This window comes from Pezoporus occidentalis, unplaced genomic scaffold, assembly GCF_034315485.1.
Source record: "Pezoporus occidentalis ecotype Australia unplaced genomic scaffold, CSIRO_AGI_Poc_V1 ctg39, whole genome shotgun sequence".
Lineage (NCBI taxonomy): Eukaryota > Metazoa > Chordata > Aves > Psittaciformes > Psittacidae > Pezoporus > Pezoporus occidentalis.
The window spans coordinates 2,193,368-2,217,433 of NW_026915713.1; the positions used below are offsets into that span (position 1 = coordinate 2,193,368).

The 24,066-nt window shown below is 43.2% G+C and overlaps 1 protein-coding gene and 1 long non-coding RNA gene across 3 annotated transcripts in view; one reads left to right on the forward strand and one right to left on the reverse strand.

Moving 5' to 3' along the window:
- The window catches only part of RNF217 (ring finger protein 217), a 60,725-nt gene extending 57,464 nt beyond the window's left edge, over positions 1-3,261 (reverse strand). For both annotated transcript variants that reach the window (XM_062632393.1, XM_062632392.1), the window contains exon 1: positions 2,290-3,261. In XM_062632393.1, coding sequence (XP_062488377.1) covers positions 2,290-2,958 — 669 coding nt within the window. In that variant the 5' untranslated portion in view covers positions 2,959-3,261. The remainder of the gene's footprint in view (positions 1-2,289) is intronic.
- Positions 3,262-3,612: 351 nt separating this feature from the next.
- The window catches only part of LOC134170711 (uncharacterized), a 43,308-nt gene continuing 22,854 nt past the window's right edge, over positions 3,613-24,066 (forward strand). The window contains exons 1-2 of the long non-coding RNA XR_009967341.1: positions 3,613-3,813; positions 17,941-18,125. This is a non-coding gene — a long non-coding RNA (uncharacterized LOC134170711). The remainder of the gene's footprint in view (positions 3,814-17,940; positions 18,126-24,066) is intronic.

Here is a 24,066-nt window from a genome sequence, read left to right on the forward strand (position 1 = left end):
CTCTCTCCTCAGGATGAGTCACAGGATCCTTCCAGTGCACAAAGGAAGGATACATCACTTCTTGTTCTTCTCAAAGAAATATCACTTTCTTGTTCTTTTCAAAAAAGGAAGATAGGGAAAGAACACATTGGACTGTTACTTATTTGTTTCCCTTTTCCTTGAAAAAATTTGTCAAACAACTAAAATTCTGCCTGGTCATACCAGCATCTGGAATAACGTCCTCACAGACGTGCTCTGTGAATCTCCCTCCTCAAGATCAGTATCTCTGCTGCAGACATCCCCTCCTCCATATCAGTATCCCTGCTCCAGCTTTTATGTATAGAAACAAGTACCCATATGGCTATCTGCCAAGCAGACCTTTTAATAGCTGCTGGGATAAGCTTTGCAGAGTGTTCAGCAATAGCAGCAGCCTCCCTGAAGACGGCATCCCTGAATACGCATCCCACAGCTGGCCAATGCTAGCCCCACTGGCATATACCTGATTCCCAGGCCAACCAGCTATTTCAGCCACCAAGCTGCTGGATCATTCCCAGGAGTCCCGCCTAAACCAGGCAGAAGAGTTTTCTGGTATGGCTTTAGCCATCGGATCACATAACCTCATCACTGTAAGCTGCAGGAACCTGCAGAAGCTAGAGACCACCCTGACATCACACCACTTTGCAATTTCCAGCTTCAAAGCAAGACAATATTCTGAAACATGACTTCAGTGGCAAGTACAAAGGTGGCACAAAAGTGCACAGACAATATACTCTTAAAAACTTGCTGAGAGTTTCCAGTCCACCACTTAACTACAAGCCAAACCACTCTGGGCTCTGTGTACGAAGTCCTGAAGAAGCTTATTAATCGCTGCCGAGTTTCACCCTCACAGGAAACATACAAAGCACAACTCTGCATCTTCTATCCATCAGCTCCCACATTAAACACTTCCTGTTATCTGAACATAATGAAGGTGGTCCATAAAAACACCAGGGAGTTTACAATGAACCAGAACAAATGCAACCAGCACTAGTAAATGCTACATAGGCTACCAATGCCCTGAGAGAAGCACGTGCTTCACTTCAATCAGCAAGTACAACTTCCAAGCAGAGAAATGTCCCCTGGTTAGAGCAGCCTGACAACTATTTATAGTGTGTTGAGGTAGCTGTAACTATCCATCCTGTCCCTACACACAAATCCCAGTGGGAGCACAGACTGCCCAGCACACCTCCCAGCCCCAGCAGGTGTAAAAAAAAAAAAAATCATTCTATCAACAAACCCCAACAAGCACACCCCAAAAGTCTCTGCTGAATAACAAAGGTGATAAGCAAAGGGTTTGTTTGGCTTTGTTTTTCCCCACATACCCACACTTGTCCCATTGCTCTTTGGGTTTAGGGCATGCCTACACTAGCAGGAAAAAACGTTGCACAAGTGCACTGGGACGCTGAACTGGCTACTAAAACCACTGACAGAGACAGCACTGTGCTTTCAAGCTGCTCATTTCAGTCTGAAACAGCGGTTCTGACTGAAAAACAGTGATGAAGATATAAGCAGCCTATACGTGAGTGGCTATTTACCCAAGATGAGCAGCTACCTGCCCAAGATGGAAAAGTTAATGTGTTTGGTTTTGTTTCTTCTCCCCCAGAGAAGTTCTTGTTTACTGTAGTAACCGTGGTCCTTCACGAAGAGTCAGACAGAGCCCCCCACTATTTTAATACTACATAAGCGACATAACACCAAACGCGATATATTTTCACAGGAACAGGCCGAGCAGCTGCATCAAGGGCACGGCGAACACCCGCACGTACAAGTGGCAGCACAGCCAAAATCCCCAGCCCCTGACTTCAGGAGTCACCTCAGAGACGGCTGCTAACCCTCCCAAACTCTGTTCCTTATCATTCCTTACACTCCTCTTTGAAGGAAACTGGTGCCAGCCACGTAACAGCAATAATCTGATAATTTAAAGAAAAAAAAATCCTTTAGAAGACAAGGCAGAAAAGCCACCACTAAACCAACTGGCTACGTAACAAGGCGCAAACACTTGAAGAACAAATGGTCGTTAAACTAACAGCTCACATGCAAGCAGGCGGCTGCCAAACGCGTTCCGATCGGGAAGGGAAAGGCTCCTCTTACCCCACGCCACGCCACCGGGGATGAACGGGCCGGCCGCGGAGCGATGCTCAGGTCCGCTGCCCAAGCTGCCGGAGCCTCACGCCCGACAACCGGCAGCAGGTGGGTGAGCTGGGGCTGCGCCTGCACCCCTCAACAGTTTTCCCCCCTCAGCACAACTTACGAAGTCCTGCTGCGCCATACCTGAGAGCTGAGGTACCTCCTTAGGCAGTCCTCGCACACCGCCTTCTTGCAGCACGACAGAGGCTTGATGGGCTTCTCCTCCAGGCACACACGGCAGCTCAGCACCAGCAGCGGCCCGAACTCGCCCGCGATTAGCCCGGAGAAGGGCTCGGGCAGCAGGTACAAGTCCACCACCTCGATGCTGCCGCCCGCCGACAGCGGGTCGCCGTCTGCCGCCACCCCGCGCCGCGCCAGGGGCTGCCCCGTACCTGGGCTGTCGCTGTCCGTGCCGCCGCGGGTGGAGACGGGGGCCGCCGCCGGCCTGTCGTTCTCCACACAGTAGACTGTGCAGTACAGTTGCCGCCGGGAGGGGCGGCGGCAGCCGTTGCCCCTCTCCGGCCCCGGCCCCTCCTCCGCCAGAGTCGCCGGCTCCTCCGCGGCCGGCTGCTCTTCCGGCCCGGCCACAGCCTCCTCCTCCTCCTCTTCAGCCCCTTGCCGGTCAGGGCTGGGGGCGGTCGGCGGCGGCTCCCCACTTCGCCCCGGCTCGGCCGCCTCGCCGCCCGGGACAGCCTCTCGCGGCTGAGGCGGGTCGTCCGGGCTGAACTCCCAAGGGCGCCCGGCCGGGCTCGGCGGCGCGGTGGTGGCGGCGGCCCCCCGCGGGGCACTCAAAGAGCTCTGTTGTTCCCCCATCGCCGCCCGCCGTCGCTCCTTCCCATCCAGCCGCCTCCCGGCCCCGCTTCTGCTTCCGGGTCCCGAGCCCCGCGGCCCGCAGCACCGAGCCCCGCGCCGCCCGCCCGCGGGCGCTAGCCGCCGTCGCCAGGCCTACGCCCCGCGGGACTGCGGGGGTAGAGAAAGGGAGCAGGGGGTGCTGCTCAGGTCAGCGCCGCCCGCAGGGTCTCGGCCGGAACCCGGTCCCCATGCCGGGGAAGACGCGGGCAGCCCCAGCTAGTGCTGCGGGGCAGCGCGCCCAGCCGCGCCTCGCAGCCGCCCCAATCCGGCCCACCCCTCGCGTTCACCGCCGCCCGCCTGCGGCAGTCCGGCCCACCCCTCGCGTCACCGCCCCCCGTCTGCGGGGGCCGCCCCTACCCGCCCGCTGCCTGCCTGCAGCCCGCTCTGACGCAGCTCTCCTTGGCCTCGCCCCTCATTCAACCGTAAACACCGCGTGCCGCCCGCCCGGCCCCGCCCGGCCCTGAGTTTGGGCCCGCCCCGCCGCAGGGTGCCGGTACCTGCGGCCGCGGAGTTCGGCTGTCCTCCTTCTCTGCCCCCTCCTGCGGGGGAAAGCGTTTGCCGCCGTTCCCTTGAAGCCGTCTGCTGCCCGAACGCACCGAGAGAGAAGTAAGAGGGGGTGTTGGGAGGCAAACACCGGTTTAAACTTCATAACGCTTTTGTGCTCCGAGAGTAATGCCCTCTGAGCAAACTGAGCATCCGCTTAAAAACTGTCCCCCCCAAAAACTAGACGTAGCGAGCAGAGACAGCGCCGCTGTAAGTTACATGCTAAAAAGAGGCGATACAGTGACATTCACAAAAGTAAACAACTAAAACCAGGTGGTTCCACATGGGTACAAAATGGTATCTGGTTGTTCATGTACATGTAGTTAGGGGGATTAGAGAAATGTTTGTGCATTCTGCTCTGAGAGCCTGCATGTACGTCAGTATGTTTGCTTGGAGACGGTATCTCCAGACTTTCACATCATCAGTTACATCATCACGTCAGTGTGTTTACTTGGAGACAGTATCTCCAGACTTTCACATCATCAGTTACATCATCACGTCAGTGTGTTTACTTGGAGACAGTATCTCCAGACTTTCACATCATCAGTTACATCATGACAGATGTCACAGAGCTGATCCTGCAGCAACTGAGTAACTTAAGAGGGGACTGTGCAGTTTTTCCATCCTGACCTTTGTCTAGAGTGTTAATCAGAAGTTAATAAATTCCTCTGCTTGGGAAACCAAGGGGCTGGGCTGACTGGAGTAAGGAGGAGGTCTGGAAGTGGAGAGATGGCAGAGAGATCACCTCTGGCTTGTGAAGGCCCCATCGAATCTGGAGCCATTCTATGCATTTGTCTGGCTCCATGCTTGAACTCGGCAGCCCCCCATCTGTTCTGGAGCACAGGGTGTCAAAGACACTGAATGGGGCCAGCCCAGTTTAGGAGTGATTTGCATGGCACTGGAGTACATATGTGCTCTGGGAAGGTGCTGAGCTCCCTAGAAAGCCACAGGGGAGCCTGCCCTGCCCAAGGCTGGAAGTCGAGGTACCCCAGGCTCTCTGTGTGGCAACTTGCAACATCTGCTGGCATGAGGGCTCTTTGGCTTGGAAATGCTGTATTTCTTCCAGACCCAAGCTGATCTGAAAGTCAGTGTGAATGAATTTGTGTAGTGTGAAGACTGTAGTTACCCCTGCAGGAAAATCAAGTAGATGGCTTCTTTCTTTTTAACAATACATTTATTCAGCTTTTGTTGTTTGAGTCTCTAGAGTGTATGCTCCCAAAGCTTACTTTGAAAATACAAAGTGTAAAACTTCTAATGAGTGAACAAACATCAGAATTTCCTACACTGCTGCCACTCAAGAAGCTGGAGCATAAAGAAAAACCTTGAAAGATAATGTTGTTGCAAGAGCAAGCAGTAGTTCAGAAATGTGTGTGCTAAAGCACAGCAGGGGAAAAATAGTCCTGGGGAATTCAGGCCGGGAATGCTAATTGTGCTTAGCTGAGGGGAAGCATTAGGCAAATATGAGTTACACAATTCCCTGTACCCAGCCACAGCCCCTGCTGGTGCCAACCATGAACAGCTTGTTCACGGGGCATGCTCGCCCCAGTTCCCCACATCACCCTACTTCTGGCTTGGACAATGGGACTAGCCCTGGGTGGTGAAGTCCTGCTAGCAGCCCCTGAGGGGGCCCAGCACTCCCTGCCACAAGGCTGCTAGACATATGTATGCTTTGCAACAAGTCTTGGCTATACTCTGTGTACATTCTTTCTGAATTGTTTGGGTTGGAAAATACCTTACAGATCACCTAGTTCCAACACCCCTGCATGGACAGAGACCTTCCACTAGACCAGGCTGCTCAAAGCCCCACCCAGTCTGGCCTTAAACACTACCAGGGATGGGGCAGCCACAGCTTTTCTGGAAAACCTATTCCAGTGCCTCACCACTCTCACAGTGAAGAATTTCTTCCCAATATCTAATCCAAATCTACTCTTTTTCAGTTTAAAGCCTTTTCCCCTCATCCTGTCACTACATGTTGCATGGCACTGATCTGTTTCCCACAAAAGCTGGTGAGAGAACAAGTGGTCAGCAAGGGATTCTGGTACTGTTGCTCAGTACACTGCTGGTATTTGCCTGCGTGTGTGAAGAGGGAGCCTGTACAGAGCTGAATGTGTGGTTCCCAAACAAGCTGACTGATAGCTGACGATATATCCTAGGCTGGCTGTTGCCCAGGTTTTGAGAAACCATGAGTCAGATTTGCATCCAGAGTGAGTCTGTTGCTAAAACCTTTGTTCTAAAAATGCAATTTTAGATACATTTTATACTCTCTGTAGAGCACATCTAGACTTTAAACAAACTCTCATGGAAGAGAGCAGCATTACCAGATTTGCATGAGATAACAGATTTAAAAAAATTACCCTACAGAGAGAAACCTTTTTCTTGCCAAATGCTTTGGTTTATGAGAACTTCATCGTGTTTGAGCACAGTTGTGTGGAACTGAGTCTAGTTACTTAAAAGATTACTTTTCTCCCTGTGATATACTGCCAAGTTGAGCTCCACAGAGGTTCACACATTTGAGCTCTGCAAATGAAGTATGAGGAACCAGCTGGCAGGGAGTCATTCTCTGTAAGGGATCCCCAGTTTTGGAAAGCTCTGTCCACCATCATCCACCAGAACCTGGATTTGCTTACCTCTGGGAAAGCGGCAAAGTCCATCATTTTTTTCTTTCTTGTTAAAACTGTTGGAGGGTTTGGTTTGAATAGGTATGTTTATGGATGGTCCTTTTACTCATGCCTGACTTAAATTCCTCAGCTGAGATCCATGGCAGGCCCTTGTTTTTTCACAAATAAATGTAATTGACTGCTACAGTTCTGGTAATGCATGAATTTAGGGTTGGTTGTTGTTTTTTCACACTGAACAAAGATGTTGTGGTGGCTATTGCATTGATGAATTCAGTTTTTCCCATTTTGCAAAATTTTACAGTATTGCCTGAGACTTCCCAACCTTCCTTTCCCCCCCCCCCAGTTCCTTCTTTCCTCCCTTCCTTTCTTTCCTTTAATCAAAGAGCACAAGCTTACATAAAACTCCAGCAAAAGAAAGTACTAGGCTATACATCATATAAGCAAATTGCGATGCACAATCCCTGAAGCAGTTCTACAGTAAATTTAAATAGTGGTTGGATACTTTTAGCAATACAGCAGAGCTAAAGCAGGGTAAACTGTCTTTGTCAGCTGTGTACATGTATCTATACATATCTTTGTGTGTGTGTGTATACACATAGAAAAGGAGGACTCAATTTCCCAAGGCTGTAGTTCTTGAGACTTCATGAAAATTACTTCTACTAAAAATAATTAGTATTTTTTAGGATGAGTAATTAACATTCATTCTTCTGTGCTCATGCTGATGGCCTCTGAGGAAATTTGAACTCTTATTTTCCTGTGTATAGCAATAGGTAACTGGCAGCATGATACTGGGTCAATGGGTGTAGAAATTAATTAGGGGGGGCTTGGTTTTTTTACCTTAGTACTGCTTTTTTTCAAAGTATTTAGAATTTTCATTTTCTGTTTTGCCTACCATTGCAGAAGTATTCTGAGCACATTTCTGAATTGTCTTTAACCAAATATTTATATTTATCTTGAAAATGAAATAAAAATTCAAGTTCTCATGTTTTCCCCTCAACACTTGTAATTCTCATTATTCTATATGCTCCACATATGTCATTTTACATTCTCCAGAATACATCCTGTATATGCCACTTACACTCTGGATTTGGTTCTGCTTTCAGAAGTCATAAACTGTCTATGCTGGATTGACAGTTTTCACAAAAAAAAATCTATAGCCTTCTGTGACAAAACCTTGTAGCAGTAGTATAACAGTCATAACATTTTCCTGGGACCGCCCAATGAGAACAGAACTCTTAAAGCTTCTCCTTCATCTACAGTTCTGAATTTAGATGGATGCATGGGCATTTTGGTGGTAAAGAAGACATAGTTGTATGACTCACCTAGGAAAAGCATCCTAGCATCTGAATTATACCCTACAAAAGAAAGTATCCTTGACAGTACTTGGTTTGAATAGTTCCTGCAGCTAGAAGGAAACTATAGTTATTTGCTTGGGTCTCTCTTCATCTTGTGAGGTGAAAAAGTCATGTATGTTCTCCAGAAAGGGCAGGTTAGAAAAAGGTATGCACTAGAATAGTTTCTTATGAACATCCTAATAAAATCAGGATTATGTGCCTAGTTTCATTGTTACAGTATTTATTTTGAAAACAGTGCCATTATTTTTATCTAGCACTATGGAAACAACCTTCAAAATATAACTATGTATCTTGAAATATCTCCAGAAATTCCAATAAATAGCTTTTGCATATGTGTTCATTTGAAAGCTTTGAGCCACCACAGTCAATTGACACAATTCACTGCAATTGCAAGATAGATATATTAATGTATATGAGTTTCTTTAAGCAGAGAGAGCATTGACTAAATGAATCAAACATTTTGGACCACATATGTGCTTAGTAACCATATCTGGGCTAAGGACAGAAAATGCTTTTCTAAAATTTATGGATCTTTCCAAACAGATCTTATGTCTGACGTCATCTTTTAAAGGGTACCTACAACCTCAATACATCCTCCTTAATGCTTCTATGTACCTCTAACGCTGTTGGTTTGTTTTTTTGTTTTTTTTTTTTTTATTCTCTGCCTGCCTCACTTTTTTTTATCATCTTTTTTCCTATCACATCTTTTCTTCCTAAAATACCACAGTGCTCTGTGTTTAGCCTTTAGCTTTGTAGACAGACTCAGGACCATGTTTCTGTTCCTCATCTTGCTGAATCCCGTTTGTCATTGAGGGCTAGATGCACAAGCAGTTTAATCTTAAAACCACACCCAAACAATATATCAGCATTAACCTGGAATGAAATGCCTCAATGCACATTCTGGATGCGATAGAGTCATTCTGAGGAAGCTGAAGTTATTTACCACCGCCAGCAGCAGTACAGGCATGAGACCGTTCCAAACTACATCAGCATTTTTAGACTCTCCCAAAGAAAGAATCCTTCATTACTGCATTATTTTTATTAATATGCCTTTGAAGTTATTTTATAGTAATAGCTGGCCACAGGATTACCTGACAATAGCCCAGCAAGAGTAATTCTCCTGAAGGGCAAATATATTTTATAGTTATTATTGTTTTAATTAACTATGAAGAATGACACACAAATAGAATATTTTGTAAAATAAAGACTTAGAAGCTATGTTTTCAAACATATTGTGATTAATTCTCTGATGTGCAAATTGCTATCTTTTCCTTCTTAGCTTCAGGCTTGAAAAGCAGTTGAACATTTGTTAAAACAATTGTTGATCCTTATTACAGGATTATCAAATTATGCTTTTATCATTTTGTACTAGAGGATTGTTTTTTTTCAATGTTAATAATTTAAAAGGATTTCAGAAAATAATCAAGTAATTAAAATGATAAGGCAGTGGGGATACATAAACTATTCAAATTAGCTATTTTTTAATTATGCTCCTTTGCTTCTTAAAGCCAGATTTCAGGATGATTTTGAAGTCTTCCTTATGCATGTATCTGTAATTCAACAAATCCCGCTGTTATCAGCAGAGGCTCCCATTACATGCTTGGTGACTCTGTTGAGACTTACCACTTCTGCAAGGAGTTGCTGTAACAAATCATGCTGCTTTTGTGAGCCAAGCATGGACTGCAGCATGGTCTCATGGAGAGGGCACTGCAGTGGGGGCTTGGGGTCCCCCTTTCTAGTCTCAGCTCTTTGACTGTCCAGCCGTGTGACCTTGGATGAGATACTGTTATACCTCTGTTTCCCTTTTACCTTTTGCTTGTCTCAGTTATTTAGACTACAAGCTGTGTGTGACAGAGAGTGTTTGCAGCTGCAGCACTGCATGGCCCAGTGAATTCCCAGTCTGGGCTGATACTTGAGGATTTGCCATATCACAGGCAAAACACAGTCCTTTCCACAGCCAGCACATCATGAGAAATTAGCCAATCAATAGCACATTTTATAGTTAAAAGTAAATCGTGTGTTCAGATACATCTCCTTAATTTTACATTGCTTGACTAGGGAACACACAGCATTCACAGGAATTTCTCTGCTGGGCTGTAACCATTACTGAATAGCATGTGTGTGCTATGAGGGTTTTATATGCATAAGCTAACACCAGGAACTTAATCCACCTTCACATTCTCTTTGTGTAAGAAGGCAGGAATATAAACTTTTTTCCTTGTTTGGATAATATATATATCCAGATTTCCAGTGGGATTTTTCTTAGTGTACCAAAGCAAATATTTGGTAGGACATGTATGGCAATTCTACCAAAAAAAAAGAAAAGCCATGATAAAATCTGATTCCTGTCCACAAATTTAGTTTTATTACTGACACAAGTAGTAATATCTGCTTATATTCAGTAAGTCATTATGCAGAGTAAGATGGTGCCAGTTTCATACCATCACAGGCCAAAATAAAGGTTAATTTTATGGCTTTGACTAATTTGCAACCCACTGTGTTTTCCAGCCTCTGAGGCTAGCTTCATTGCAGAGGTATCATGCTGAGCACGTCTTCACAGTTGGATGAAACAAGGAGGCTGAATTGTGGTTCTGCAAAATTAAAATAGTGGTATATTGATTATTCTATATGTTGTATTGATTATAGATAGTTTGGCTGCAATGGGGATTGAGAAGCATCAGGAATCGAAACAGGCAGCAAACTGCGTTGATGCAATTTAACAGTTTACTTGCTGCAATACACATCTAATATGATACAACACAGTGTCAGGTGCCATGTCTGAAGGGCTGCTAAGACGCAGCAATTAACAGAGAATCAGTTAAATGACTTTCTTGAAAGGTATTTTAACTATTTTGCTATGGGCTGTTTGTTTGCCTGGAGCATTCTTTGAGCCCCCACAGTTAAGCTAAAGGCTGCTTCTTAAAAAATGCATTGCACACATTCAAAAAAGCGTTGCTAGATGGCATGCATTTTGCCTTAGGAATGACTGTATACAGCTGAAACCAGTCATATATTTGTACACATGCCAGTAAAAAGACTGCATGCGACATCACATGTCTTTTTCCATGTAGCACTCGGTAACCTTGAAAAAACTGTTCCTAGAAATCATTTCCTGTATTCTCTTATCTAACATGTCTTGTTTTAAAACAGGCCCAAAATAATAACATTAAAAAGTGCAAGCCAGCCAGGGCAGTCGACAGACTGCATGAGAAATCTATTTATAAAGAAAAGTTCAGATAGGAATTTGATAAATATAGGTGAGAAATGGTTTGCACTCTCCCTACAGAAGTTGGGGTTAGTAGTCATTTTAGAAGCAGCATTAGTGTGTTTTGCCTAACAATAAGGCTAGTTGCTTGGTGTGCAGATTAAGTGCTGGGTGGAGTTAGAAAAAGAGATGTTGAAACAATCCCTGGAGTAATGAAAGGGCATCATAAATCTCTTATCCTAGTGAAGCGTAACTGGGGAAAAAAATGCAACATTTGAAGATACTGCCTGGACAGAAAGGAAAAAATCCTTAGGCTGTCAGAGTAGAATCTGAGACTGCCAGCAAGCTAAGGCTGTGGCAAAAGCCCTGCAGTTTGTGCTGTGGATCTGGTATTGCTTATCAGCAACATAAGAAAGAAATCTCAGAAATGCCAAGTGTCATGGTTTAAGCCCAGTCGGCAATTCAGCCACCCAGCCCTCTGTCTAACTGCCCTGCCTTTCCTCCCCCTGGCTTCTGGAGGGATGGGGAAGAGAATCAAAAGAATGTAACTCCCACGGATTGAGATAAGAACAATCCAGTAACTAAGGTATAATACAAACCATTGTTCTACCACCAATAATAATAATGATAAGGGAAATAACAAGGGAAGGGAATACAACTGCTCACCACCTGCCGACTGATACCCACTCCGACTCCAGCAGTGATCTAACCTTTCTGGGTAACTGCCCCCAGTTTATATAGTGGGCATGATGTGCTGTGGTATGGAATACCTCTTTGGTTAGTTTGGGTCAGGTGTCCTGTCTGCTTCCTCGCTGCTTCACCTCTTCCCTGGCAGAGCATGAGACTCAGAAAGTCCTTGGTCAGACTAAACATTACTGAGCAGTAACAAAAAACATCGGTGTTATCAGCGCTGCTCCCAGGCTGAAAGTCAAAACCAAAGCACTGCACCAGCTACTGAGAAGGAGAAAAATGACTGCTACTGCTGAGTCCAGGACACCAAGTTATCACAAGAGCCTTCCCAAGGAGGCACTCACGTGCTGTGTCTGCTGGGAAGCCAACAGCTGTGATGTCTTGAGGACAAGAACCAAATCTAAATCACTCAGTGTAACACCAGAATAAAAAGCATTGGCATAACTTTAAGTCTCTGATAAATTTGAATTATACTCACGGAGAAAATGTTCACCATCATACTCTGCAGTGCCACTTTTACACAACATTGTCAAATTTTAGAAAAATTACTAAATAAAATTGCATTAAAGGTTGTTCTTTATTTTAATTAGATCAGGAGGTACTTGACTACTTGTGATTGCTTGACTTAGTGTGACCTCACCAGCTACTTGGAGTGGTTTGATCTGCTTATGAGGGAGATTTTAAAAATAGAAGAGAGCAACTGTGGAGGATCAACAATTTCAATCAGAAATTTTATATTTTTATCACTTATGAACTTTTTGCATGTGAAAGGGTCTAATACTAGAAGTCTACTGTTTAAGCAGCTCCTATGTGAAATGGCTGTAGGCTTTCTTTATGCTGCCAATACTACTGAAGTGCATTTATCGAATACTTACAGTTTTCCAGTGGAAACATCTGTCTGTGGTTCCTTCAGGACACAACTGTAAGATGCATGGTAAATTTTTGTAAGCTAAAGATTGATCTGAACACAGCACTAACAGCATGATTTTAAATCAGTGAAATTAAATTGGTGAAATTCAGAGCCAGCAAAGGTAAACTGGTATAACTTGCATCAATGCCAATGAAACAATGCCCAGAACAAGAAGGTTTTAAAATAAATCATTTATCAGTTATGTTAACATCGTGTACTTCTAGACAATGTGTTCCCAGCTTCCATAGTCATATCAACAGGACAAGAAATTGGTCTAAAATGTCTAGAATTGACCAAGTATGCATGTATTTAAAAATGGGTGTAGGGTTTATCTTAATGGTGCATGATATTCTTGTTTTAAACCACATCAGATTGCAACAGAAGTAGCACACATGTAAAATACGTGAAAAACTGGTAACGGAGTTTAAGTAGTATCTATCAGTAGGAAAGGGTCATCAGGTGGGGCCCTTTCCAGTAGAGTTCAGTAGGGATTAATGCGAGTCCTGGCATTGCTCAATAATTTCATGAACAGGGTGGAAATAAATAGGGTGACTAAAAGCTAGTGACTAACTAGCAAATCATAGAATTAACTAGGTTGGGAAAGACCTTTAAGATCTTCAAGTCCGACCTTTCCCCCAGGACTGCCAAGTCCTTCACATGCTTAGGCATGGCTCTGCTGAAGGAGGCTGGGCTTTTTCTGTGTGACTATGTTAGGCATGGATTAGGGTCCCAGCTCTGCTGGAGTACTGAGATATACACGGAAGTGTTATCAAGAAAAATCACAGCACCTCCTGCAAACAGACGGTGAAGGAACCTGATGTGCTTCTTCTAGGTTAAAGCTTTGCTTGCCGTGCGATTTTTTTGCTGGGGATGCAGTCCCTAGTGTGGATGTAGATATATTGGATCCTTTTATACTGGAGCAGTCTTTCCACTTTCTTGTTAAGAAAGCTTAAGCCTTTGAACTGTCAAAACTGCGTTCATGTGAATGGGGTTACAGCACATAAAGGATTCCAGCACAGCTGTTGCCTTGCTTTCATTTAGTCAAGGTCCATGATTCTTAGGCTGCTAAAAACGGATGTCTTGAACTTTCAGTTCAGAAAGGGAAAAAATGCCCTAGGCACATAGTCATACCATTTTAACTCTGCTTGGTTGTGTGGTACCATGTGAAGTAATACTGAAGGTAGACTATCTAATCTAAGCTATAATTCAGCATTTAAGTACGTGAGAGCACAGAGACCACAGCTAAGAATATGCCAATACAGTTCCCATGATTTTAAACACCTGTTTTCCCATGTTTCTTTCTTTGGGGTGGAGATATGCACAGAAACATTTGAAAACTTGGGCAGGTAATTTTTTACTTTCACATTTCTGGATGGTAATAAAATTTCAGCTTGTGGGCTTCTTCTAGGTATATTTTGAAATCTTTATGCCCTGCATTAAGCATAGATTACAAATTGAAAGTGGGGAATGATAAAGCTTAATTTTTTATATATGTTTCTTATGATTAATATTAAAAGTATGTGTGACAGAAAAGGATTACAGACCAATAGCACCACTTCCCCTGTAATCTTTATCCCTTTCCTGACTAAGTGCTATCTGCTAATACAAATCCCCAAGATCCTGACCTCTCTTTTTTTGCTTTCCTTCCCCACAAGCACAGTGGAGGAAATGATTCCTGTCACATAGCCAAAGGGGGCATATTTACATGGCTCCACATGGTGTGATGAGGAAATCCTGTTGCAGAGAATTCAGGAGGAAAACAAGTAGCTTGCCTGCTCTGCCCCTGTATTTTGGAAGTCCTGCCTCCACTCCTGCACAGGTTTGCTTCCTGAATCACCACTTCTGTAACTTTATCAGTGCAGATCTCTTTGTTTCTCAATTTTATTTCTCAATTTTTAAACATGGAGGTTTCCGGGACATTATTCTCCTTGCTGATATATTGCCATATATTAAGTGATTGTGGTGTTGTCGGCTACGGATTTTTGATTTGCAGATTTTCCTCGTAGTACTCACATTTTTTTGTTCCTCCACTGATCCTCTTTAAGCTCTGCACCAAAGTAAAGAACCACCTTAAGTGTTTTAAATCTGTGCTTTTCTGGGCTGGGGAAAAAAGCCTCCACTGCAGACAGGAGGGTCAAATCCTAAAGCATTCAAATAGCTTTGGTTGTAGTCTAGAGGAAACCAATCATAGAAAGGTTTAACTTTTGCTTTACAATGCATTTAGAACATATATGGTATTATGGTTAATATTTTCTAGATTATATTATTAACAATATATGAAAACTCGGTGTGAGAGCTTTCCTTCACCTATCTAGTCAATACCCACAGGGCTGAAACCGCTTCCCTGCTGGCTCTGAGATCTGTAATCAAAATCACTGGTGAAACACATCAGTTGACTAGCAAGGAAACCTTTAATGAATTTAGGGCTCTTTGTAAAATCAACATGCAGCTTATGCTAAAAAGCAATTTTATTAAATGTATGTGATAGTAAAAGCAACAGAGCAGTTGTTAAGAAAGCACAATACATGTGAGTGTCCGTGCGGTTTCAAACCAGGAATACGCTCCTTCAAGGGCTGACTGCTCCTTCAGCTGCATGTGTTTAGAGCTGGATCTGATCAGAAATCACAAGATTAAGAACAAAAGCAATTTTCTGTTGTAGCATTAGTTTTGATCCAAAATGCTGTATGTTAAGAGCTTTAAGCTTTGGGAGCATTTAGGTTTAGATCCCCCTTCATGCCTCAGAACCATTGTTACTGTTGTACAATGGACCATAGACTATTTTAAAGTATCTCTGCCTTCAGAGAGGAGTTTGTCTAAACAGCAAGATTTTATGTTTTATTCCAAACCCATAATTCCACATATATCATTCCATCTGTATCTCCCATTTGTACAGTCTTTCAGAAGGACATAGAAGGGATACAGCAGGCATTCAGTGATTAAGTAAAGTTGACTGAAATCAAATGATGGTGCTGTATTCTGCCTTTTGCCAGTCTCAGGATATGGAGAGTCAGATCCAATTTCCAACATGGCAGTAATTTAGAAACACAAAGAACTAATGGTCAATGCCTTGTCATACCAGTCAAAGAGATTGTGCAATTATTACTTGTTAAATTTTTTAGTGTTTTTCCTCTTTCCAGAAATACTTGAATTTATCTAATTTCATAAACATTTTTGACTTGCTTAAAGATATTTGGGCTGAAACTCTAACAACTTTTTCTTAAGGCAAGAGCTACTAGAAAGATACTGTTGGGAACAACCAAGTCAGACTTCCAGTGTAAAAGTGTACAACCCTGTGGAATAGAATGCTGTAGAATAGGATGTTTCAGGGGGAAAAATGCAAATTTTCTCCATAAAAGTAATAAAACCATTTAAAATTTCAGATTAGGAAGAGCCAAAGATACTAATGACCTCTTATTCTGTAGTGCAGCTCTTTCCCCCTCTCTTCAGAGTGCATCGTGAAAAAAAGGTAGAGGTGGAATACCAGGGCAAAGGCAAGAAATATTGAATGTATAAATATTCTTTATTTTTTCTTTTTTGTTGTTGAAAAAAAACCAACAAACCCAAATGCTGAATAAATTTAAAATTCCTGTGGCAACTTTTTGTTTTACTAACAGATCTCTGTATCTCAGAATGTGCATAAAGCTTAGAGATAAGGAGACAAAGAGGACAAGAGCTACAGTACTAGTCCTGCCTTAACATTTTAAAGGAAAAAAAAAACAAAACCAGAAACTCCAGTATAATTACGGAGAGTTAAGTTATCAAAGGTTGTAAGATTAGGGTTTTTTCTACTCACATTTTACTTTCAACAAGGAAATGGTGAACATCCTGAAAATATCTGACCTGAATAAGAAGCCAGCACTATGAAAAGGTTGTCTCACTGCTCATAAATACAGGACCTTGACTATTGTGTCTGGAATTCAGGGTGTTTTCTACCCACTGCTGGGACACGGGACCAGGACTCTGTGGCTGCCCCAATCTGAGCATCACCTACTTGGCCACCTGCCCATGCATAGCCCTCAACTCACTCAACAGTTCTGGGAGACATTACCGTCTGCGCTGACTCTGCTCTGGTGGATGGGATGCTGCAGGATACAACACTTAGATGTAGGGTGATGAGAGCCGACAGCATGCGCTGTGGATGTTTTAAAGCTACATGGGTTTTCGTGTATGGATTTGCTCAGTTAAACTGATGGTATACCCTAACTGTATGAAAAATGCGATTTCTGCATGTTTCACTGCTACTTTATGAGGCCATCAGTTTTTTTAAGAGGGTTTTATTAAATCTTGATCTGGGCAAATATAGTTATTAGGTAACTTCTACCTAGTTTTAAGAAGAAAATAAAAACTACAAATAAAGTAATAAAAATGGGCAATAATAAAAACCCTGAGGGATTTTGTGTGTGTAAGGTGAAGACTTAGGTTCAGTTTTGACTGACAGAAAGAGAGGGAACTAGAGATCTCTAACATGAATCATTGTCCCTTGCTGATCATAAAGTTCAATTTTCAAGTAGTTTAGCAATAATAAAGACCCTTAAGGATTTTTGTTTATGTGAGGTGAAGATTTAGGTTCCGTTTTGACTGACAGAAAGAGAGGAAACTGTAGATCTCTAACATACATGTTAGAGAATTATATTAACATGTATAGAGAATTAAGTTTTAACTTGTATAGAAAATTACATGTTAACGTTGTCCCTTACTTATCATACAGTTTAATTTTCAAGTAATTTAGCCTCAGATTACCAGAAATAATTTCTGTTTCCACCACTTTAGATAATGTTGATGAGACTGCTGTAGATTTAAGGGTCATTAAAAAATTCTTATTCACAAAATTATGTGCTTACCTTTAATCACATATTACTTCTCATTGAAGCTAATGGGGTTTTAAAAAAACGTTCTTTCAGTCCTTTTTCTTTCAATGGATCTTTAACATTTTCTTCAGATGTGAATTTCCTATAATGTTTTCTTAACTGGGGACCTTCCCATCTTCCTGCTTTGGAAGATCAGCCTCTAGGTCATTCCCCTGTGGCAAGCACCGGCTTCCCACGTACGGGAGGGCGGGGAGGGTGTGGCTCAGAGAGGGCCAGGATCTAAATGGGGATAGGGTGAAGCTCTATCACCTCCCTTTACTCTGTAATGGGAAAGACTTCAGCACCACAGTGGATAATGTGTGCACATATGTGGGATGGTCTGGAGTCTATTGGTGAACCATTTCTAAATCACTGCTCACATGGCACAGGCAGCAAGCACTACACCTTGCTTTTCCTGCTGCAGGTATAATTAAAGGGGAGATTACTTCTTGGTTTGGTGGTGGTGTGGGTTTGGTTTGTTTTTTTTTTTCCCTACAGATTTGTACAGAGCGGGATAGTTTCCATTATTATTTTTCCACTCTTAGTGCATTTTTAGGAAGATGCATCAGTTCAGATATGATTGATAGATGATTTCCAGTCATTTGTCCGTGGCATCCCCTTGCCCTAGTGTTTTCTGCTTTGTAGGGGATTTTCTATTTCGTTTTCCATTCAGCAAAACGTCCCCAAAAGCACACAAAAGAGTAAAATTTTAATAGTTCATTTTAGAAGATTTTTTTAAAAGAGTGATGATTCTTTTTTACTATTTTATTTAAAGGAGAAGCTCTATTCAGGGACAAAGAAAAAAACACATTTGGTATAACCAGTCAAATGACATTCCAGGAACATTCACGTGGCTGGGGGTCCCTAGTGGCTGAAACTACAAAACGTTTGGCTTCTCTGTTTATTTAGTGACATAAAATGTGGAAGGCTTTTGCCAGATCATTTGGAAGAGACTTAGTGGTGAGTAATGTGAGTTTTCTGTCAGTTTTCCCATTCCTTGTGAAATTCAGTGCTACTGTTGTACCTAAATTCATGTGTGGTGTACTTATAGCCACAGAATAGAAGAATAAATGTCTGTAGTAAAAATATCTGAATATGTTTTGAATATAAGGCCAAGATGGAGAGCCATGGGGTAGCCAAGTAGAAACATGGGTAAATGGATTTCATCTACTCCAGTGTAGAGCAGTGAAGAAACTACTTTTTTTTCTTTCTACCTGTAGAGCAGGCATGGTTACCTAAGTTTTTATTTACCAAACAACTAGTGTTATTTTATGGTTTTGTTTTGTTTTGATTTAGTTTGGGGTATTTTTTTTTTTTAATATCACTACATCACTGGAAGGAAAGAACGTAGTTAAATTTTATTTTTCTTTCCTAGCAGGTAGAAATGTCCTAATTTGGTTCTTTCAATCTAGAGAGGAAGAAACAGTGCTAACAATTCTTAATTGTTATATTGCTTAAGCATTGGAAAGAAACATAGCTATAGCTTATCTTGATTTACTAAAGGAGTCTGAGAGTTAGAGTTATGCCCTGTTTAACTTTACTACAGTCATACAGAGATCAGTCTGAGTCTAGGTACATTGCTTGAAATGATTTCACTAAGTGATGCTGTTATTTTATTTAGAAATGTAAAGAAAACGGGTTTGTAATTCAGAGCTTTGTCAAGACTTTCAATGTAATAGCTCTCAAGAAATCTCAAATTGCTTTATGAGTCTAGACAAATACCACTGTGCATGTCCTATGTCTATCTGGACGCAAGTACCTGTGTCTGTCGCAGTCTTTATGCTGCATTAAAATAATCAGCTGGACTCAAGAGTGCTTTTGTATCTACCAGATACTCCTCTTAACCCTGATCCACAAAATTCCTATTTAGCACAGAGAAACACAGTGAACCTGCCACCCACAGAACTAGCTCTGTTTGACCTCTGCCAGTACCAGCCTTTCTTTGGTGCTGGTAGAAGAAACTCGGGATTTTGTGGTGTTTGTTCTTCCTCAGGAGTTTTCCTCAGGACCTGTCTGTCCTTCCATGTGGTGAGTTCTTGCTTTGCAAACCTATCTGTTCCCCTGAAAGCGCAAGGCCCAGAGACCTGTGGGGTTCCTCTTTTATTTTCCAGGGGAACCCACCTGGTACCACTCTGAACAGTATACTCAGTCCTGGACCAGCCAGAGATGACCAGTCCCCCTAACACGGCTGTGAACACCTCCTTTGGGTTTATGTGCAGGGTAAGCGTTGGATGGCTGTGGCTCTGAGTGTGAGTCCTCTCCTCAGGGTAGCAAGTCAGGATATCTGCACACTATTCCTGGAGAGACAAAACTTGTTGTTATTCAGTTCCCAAAATTACTTTGTTCTTTTCTCCCACAGAAGCTGAGGTGAAAAAGATGTCCCTGATACTGCAGAGAGGAGCTTCCCTGCAGGCTTCATGCCTTCAGGGTGGTGCAGACATCACACCAGCTGCTTTGACAAAAGAGTTGCTGAGCAACTCTGGAATAGCCTGAAGTGGATCATTTAACACGAAAATAGAGCAGGATTTAGGCTTAACACCTTTACAAGTTTGACCCTCTGGAGAAACCTCCCGTGATTGCAGGCACAGCCATGCTCCTCTGCTCCAGCCCCCAGGAGTCATGGTGAGCTCTGCCCAGGCACCCAGTCCCTTAGCTGCCTCCTGCAGCACCACAGGCTCCCTGGGAAAACCAGGACTTGTCACCCCTCCTGAAGGGCCTCCCAGGCCCACCCTGTCTTCTCTTCTGGTCCAATAGTTTTAAAACCTCAGCTATATGGAGAGTTTAGATGGATGCAATCCTTAAGGCATCCCAGGGCAAGGGCTCTGCTTTCTGTTTCAGCAGTGCATATGGAACCAAGAAATGAATACTGGTCCAAAACCTGCCCCCCTGCAATCCTTATATTCTCTATATATCTTCTGTATGTCCTTGCTCTCCAGAATAAGACTGGTTGCCTGAGAGGACTTTTCACTCCCAGGAATGCCAGTGTAATTGTTGTGCCCAGGAGAATACTTTACCCTGACTAGGATCCTTGACAAAGGCTAGCAGAGGACATGGAGGGTAGTGAGGATGAGAACAGGGCATTTGATAGTAAATGGCACTTACCACTGGTGGCAATGGAGTGGGGCAGCACAGCAAGTACAACATACCTTTTGTATCCTGATAAAGAACACGGGTGTTAGGCTTGTCCCTACATAAGCATTCATGCGTCTGGGCTGTGAGCACGGCTGGTGTCTGTTTAAGTGACCAGCTAGGTAGAACAAGCTCTGACGACTTTTCTTTTGGACTGGGGGTGGGAAGGAAAGGAAAACGAGCTGCCTGGGAAAAAAAAGTTAGAATCAGACGCACACACTTGTGGGATGCCAGCCAGTGAGGTACGATGTTCTTGTCTAGAGCTTTTCCAGCTCCGCTGAAACCAGCTGCCAGGGAGAATTTTTCAGCTCATAATCGCCAGCAATGGAGAAGAGCTCAGGATGGAGAAGGGAGGGGACATGCCGTACATGTGAGGCAAGGAATGGTGGGAGCCCAGCCATTGCAACCACGCTACCCAGGAAGGTCTCTGCCGGGGTGCTGTGGGCAAGGCACCTTCTGACTCTGAGTGAGAAGAGCATGTTAGCACATCACCACAAAGCTGTTCTCCTGGCAACTGCATGTGGCAGGGAAGTGGGACTCTGCTGTCACGCAGAGCATACAAAGAGTCTCAGCAGCTCAGCACATGTGAGCAGCAGCTGTGTTAAGGTGCAGACCCAGGCTGGCCCGGCTGTGCTGCTTTGTGGATCCCTCAATGGACTTGAGCTTCTGTCACTCTGTAAGCCCAGAGGGTGTGCAGACCAGTTCAGAAGGTGGAGAACTAGGTTTCCTCAAGATTTTTTTTTTCCCAATAATCAGGCTAGAATGCTCTTTTTCTGACCCCAGGTAGTTAGATGCACTCCGAAGTTGCAGAAGTTATCCTTGGAAGTACAGGGAGAGAGCCTAGTTCATATCAAACTTGTCATCTCACCTTGCTCCCATGTTTGCATGCCTTCTTACATACTCTTTGCCACCTTTTACTTTGACCGCCATATGTATTCTGGTTTAGCAGCAGACCAGACATCTAAAATACAGTGATTAGGTAGTTACTGTAGAACAGAAAAGATAGAAAACTTTATTAGGAGATCTGTTACTGTTCAACATGTTCATAGACAACTATAGTTCAATCAATGACAAAGATTAATTGTAGATGACCCGAATATGTTTAAGGCAGTAGGGTTAATTGTGGGATGCAGGAAGACTTCTCACAAAACTCAGCTGGCAACAAAGTGGCAGATGAAATTCGACGTATGTACATGTAAAGTAAGGAGGTGATAGGTTCCACTGCGAGATCTGGAACTAATGTATCAACCAAAAGAGGTAGACATTAAAAAGGAAGCTGGAAAAAGTTCACTGAGGAAATATTAAATGCATAGAAGCTATATCTAGCCCTGAAAGTCCCCAGGCTGGAAATAGTTGATGTCTGGAAGAGCATTAGAGGTAGGCATTGCACATACTTGTCCTGTTCTTACTCTACTCTGAGCAATCTTTTAGGACTACTTTTGGCAAGACCACAATGGGCTAGATGGACTGTTGCACAGCACGCATTATATAAATAAACCACGAGCCCTGGTAGCACAGTCCTTACTGTTCCCTCCTATCTTCCTCCCTTCTTTCTTTCTTCCTCTCCTTAATGCAAGAATTGTCTAAAAATGCTGAAGGTTAAACAGACCACTATTTGGAGGAGGGAGGAAAACAAACCCTTCATTATCACTGAAGGTGGGTTTCCAAAAAGAAACTTAATTTCCTGTGATGCTCCCTTAGCATCCATGGGATGGAGACATAGGCAATAGGGAACAGGATTACATTCACTGAAAGACAAAAGGTGACCGAAGCAGTGAATAAATTGCTCTCTGTTTGTGGGATTATTTAGGGAGTTATTTTATACAAATGGTAACACTGTTGTAATTGTGATAGTCTAAGGATATAGATGCAGCAATTTTTGAAGAAGACACAATACCTTTTGTGAGGCTGACTGATACAGCAGCAAAACCCATCGAGCAGCACTGGTAGCCTTGGGCACACAGCCCTTCCTCTGGGCTCAGGCAGATGCCTCTGTCTGGGATACACAAGCCTTTCTTTACTCCGAATTAGGAGTTTTTTCCTAAAATGGTAAGAAAGGCTTCTGTGCCGAAAGCTTGCTTGTTTTCTGCAGCTCTACCGGCTGGTCTAATACAGGAGATAATGCCTCATTTGGTTGTATCTGTTAGGGATCTCATAGATTAGGTGCCAGGAAATTGCATGCAAGAGATTTCAGGACTGGTTTTGGATACTACAAGACTTTACATTTTTCTGCAAACACCTTCTGTGCGCAGTTTATATTGGGCCTTATGACAGGGACTTCATAAAGAGTAGGGAACCTGAGATGAGAAACTGACAGCAAAAATGTTGGTATATTCAGCAGCCAGTCACAGAAGGCTCTCTTCCATCAGAGAGAAAGCCAGCTCAGCTCAGGGCAGCCAGCATGTATCTTTCAGAGGCCCCTGGGACAAGCACTCTATGGGCTTCACCTACACTGCTGCTGTCTTGGGAGGTGGGGAGATGGTGTGAAAGGTGTGAAAGGAGCCACAGCTTGTCCTGCCTTCAGTTGTCTGAAGTTTACTCTTTCAAGCGGTATAAGCACAGCCAGGATGGTCTCACATTTTCAAAACCATTTTGCAAACTGAGAATGCAGACAGGGAGGAATTAAGGAATTTACTCACCCTGATGTAGAAAGGCAAGTTGCAGCTCACAACAGTTCCAATGTCGTCAGTTATGTCCCAGACCAAATACTAATAAAAGATCTGTATCCTTGACTGTCTTGTGGTGTATTTGATTGTCTTAATCGCACTGTATGATCTCTTGGTCTCATCAAAACTGCAGTTTAACAGAGCTTTACTCACAGTCATTGCACTGTCAGGGACAGCAGCTTTGGCTGCCTGCTCTTCTGTTTCCCACTGAAACGCTTTGATGTGGATCCCCCACATCTTGAGTGAGCTATCTAATAAGTCACCTACTGTGTAAAAGCTGGGTACAGTTCCTCTTCCCACTGTTTTTTTTTAAATGAAAATAACCATGGCGTCTGCTTTAGTCAATCCTTCAGAGACATAGCTTGTCTCATCTTATAATATGGGCTTGGGAGGGAAAAAGAGCGAAAATTTACCTAGGTTACCAAAAAAAAATGTCTGGAATTTTTCAGTTCAAGCAAGATTGGATTTAGCCCTGAACAGGAGTTTCATTTCATTTAACACTGGTCATCTAAAAGGGAGGCATTTGGTCTAGTCTTGAGTTTCTCCTAAGCCATAAAAAAGGTACCTTGCACAGGCAGGCGAGTCAACCCCTCTCACCTAAGTCCCTCTTTAGGGATGGGGTAGGAGGAGCCCACTTTTTTTCACTTCTGCCAGTCTCTAGAGCAGGTCCAGGACTACCTTTCTATGAATAGAATTTCACTGACGCTAAATATCCATTATTCAGATGGTCTCACAATTATGCATCATGAATTATAAGTATGCACAGGCTGAAAAATATAATGGTCCGATAGAAAGAAACCATGTTATTACTGGTCTCCAGGAAAAAAATGCAAAAAATCCTGAGGTATTCACTCTAAGGTAGAAAAAAATCAGAAACGCTTCCGTGAATTAGTTGTTGGCCTAGCCCTTCAATCAAGAGTACCAGCTTCTCATTACCATAGAGGATAAAGTGATAAAAGCTGCAAAAAATACAGTTTCATGGGGTTGATTTTCTATAGAAAAAGATATTTGAATGTCTGGCTTTTCTGATTTTGAAGACAGAGTATCTGAGGTTCCAAGCACATCATAAATATTAGCAAAAGTGATCTGAAATATGTGTTTTAGCC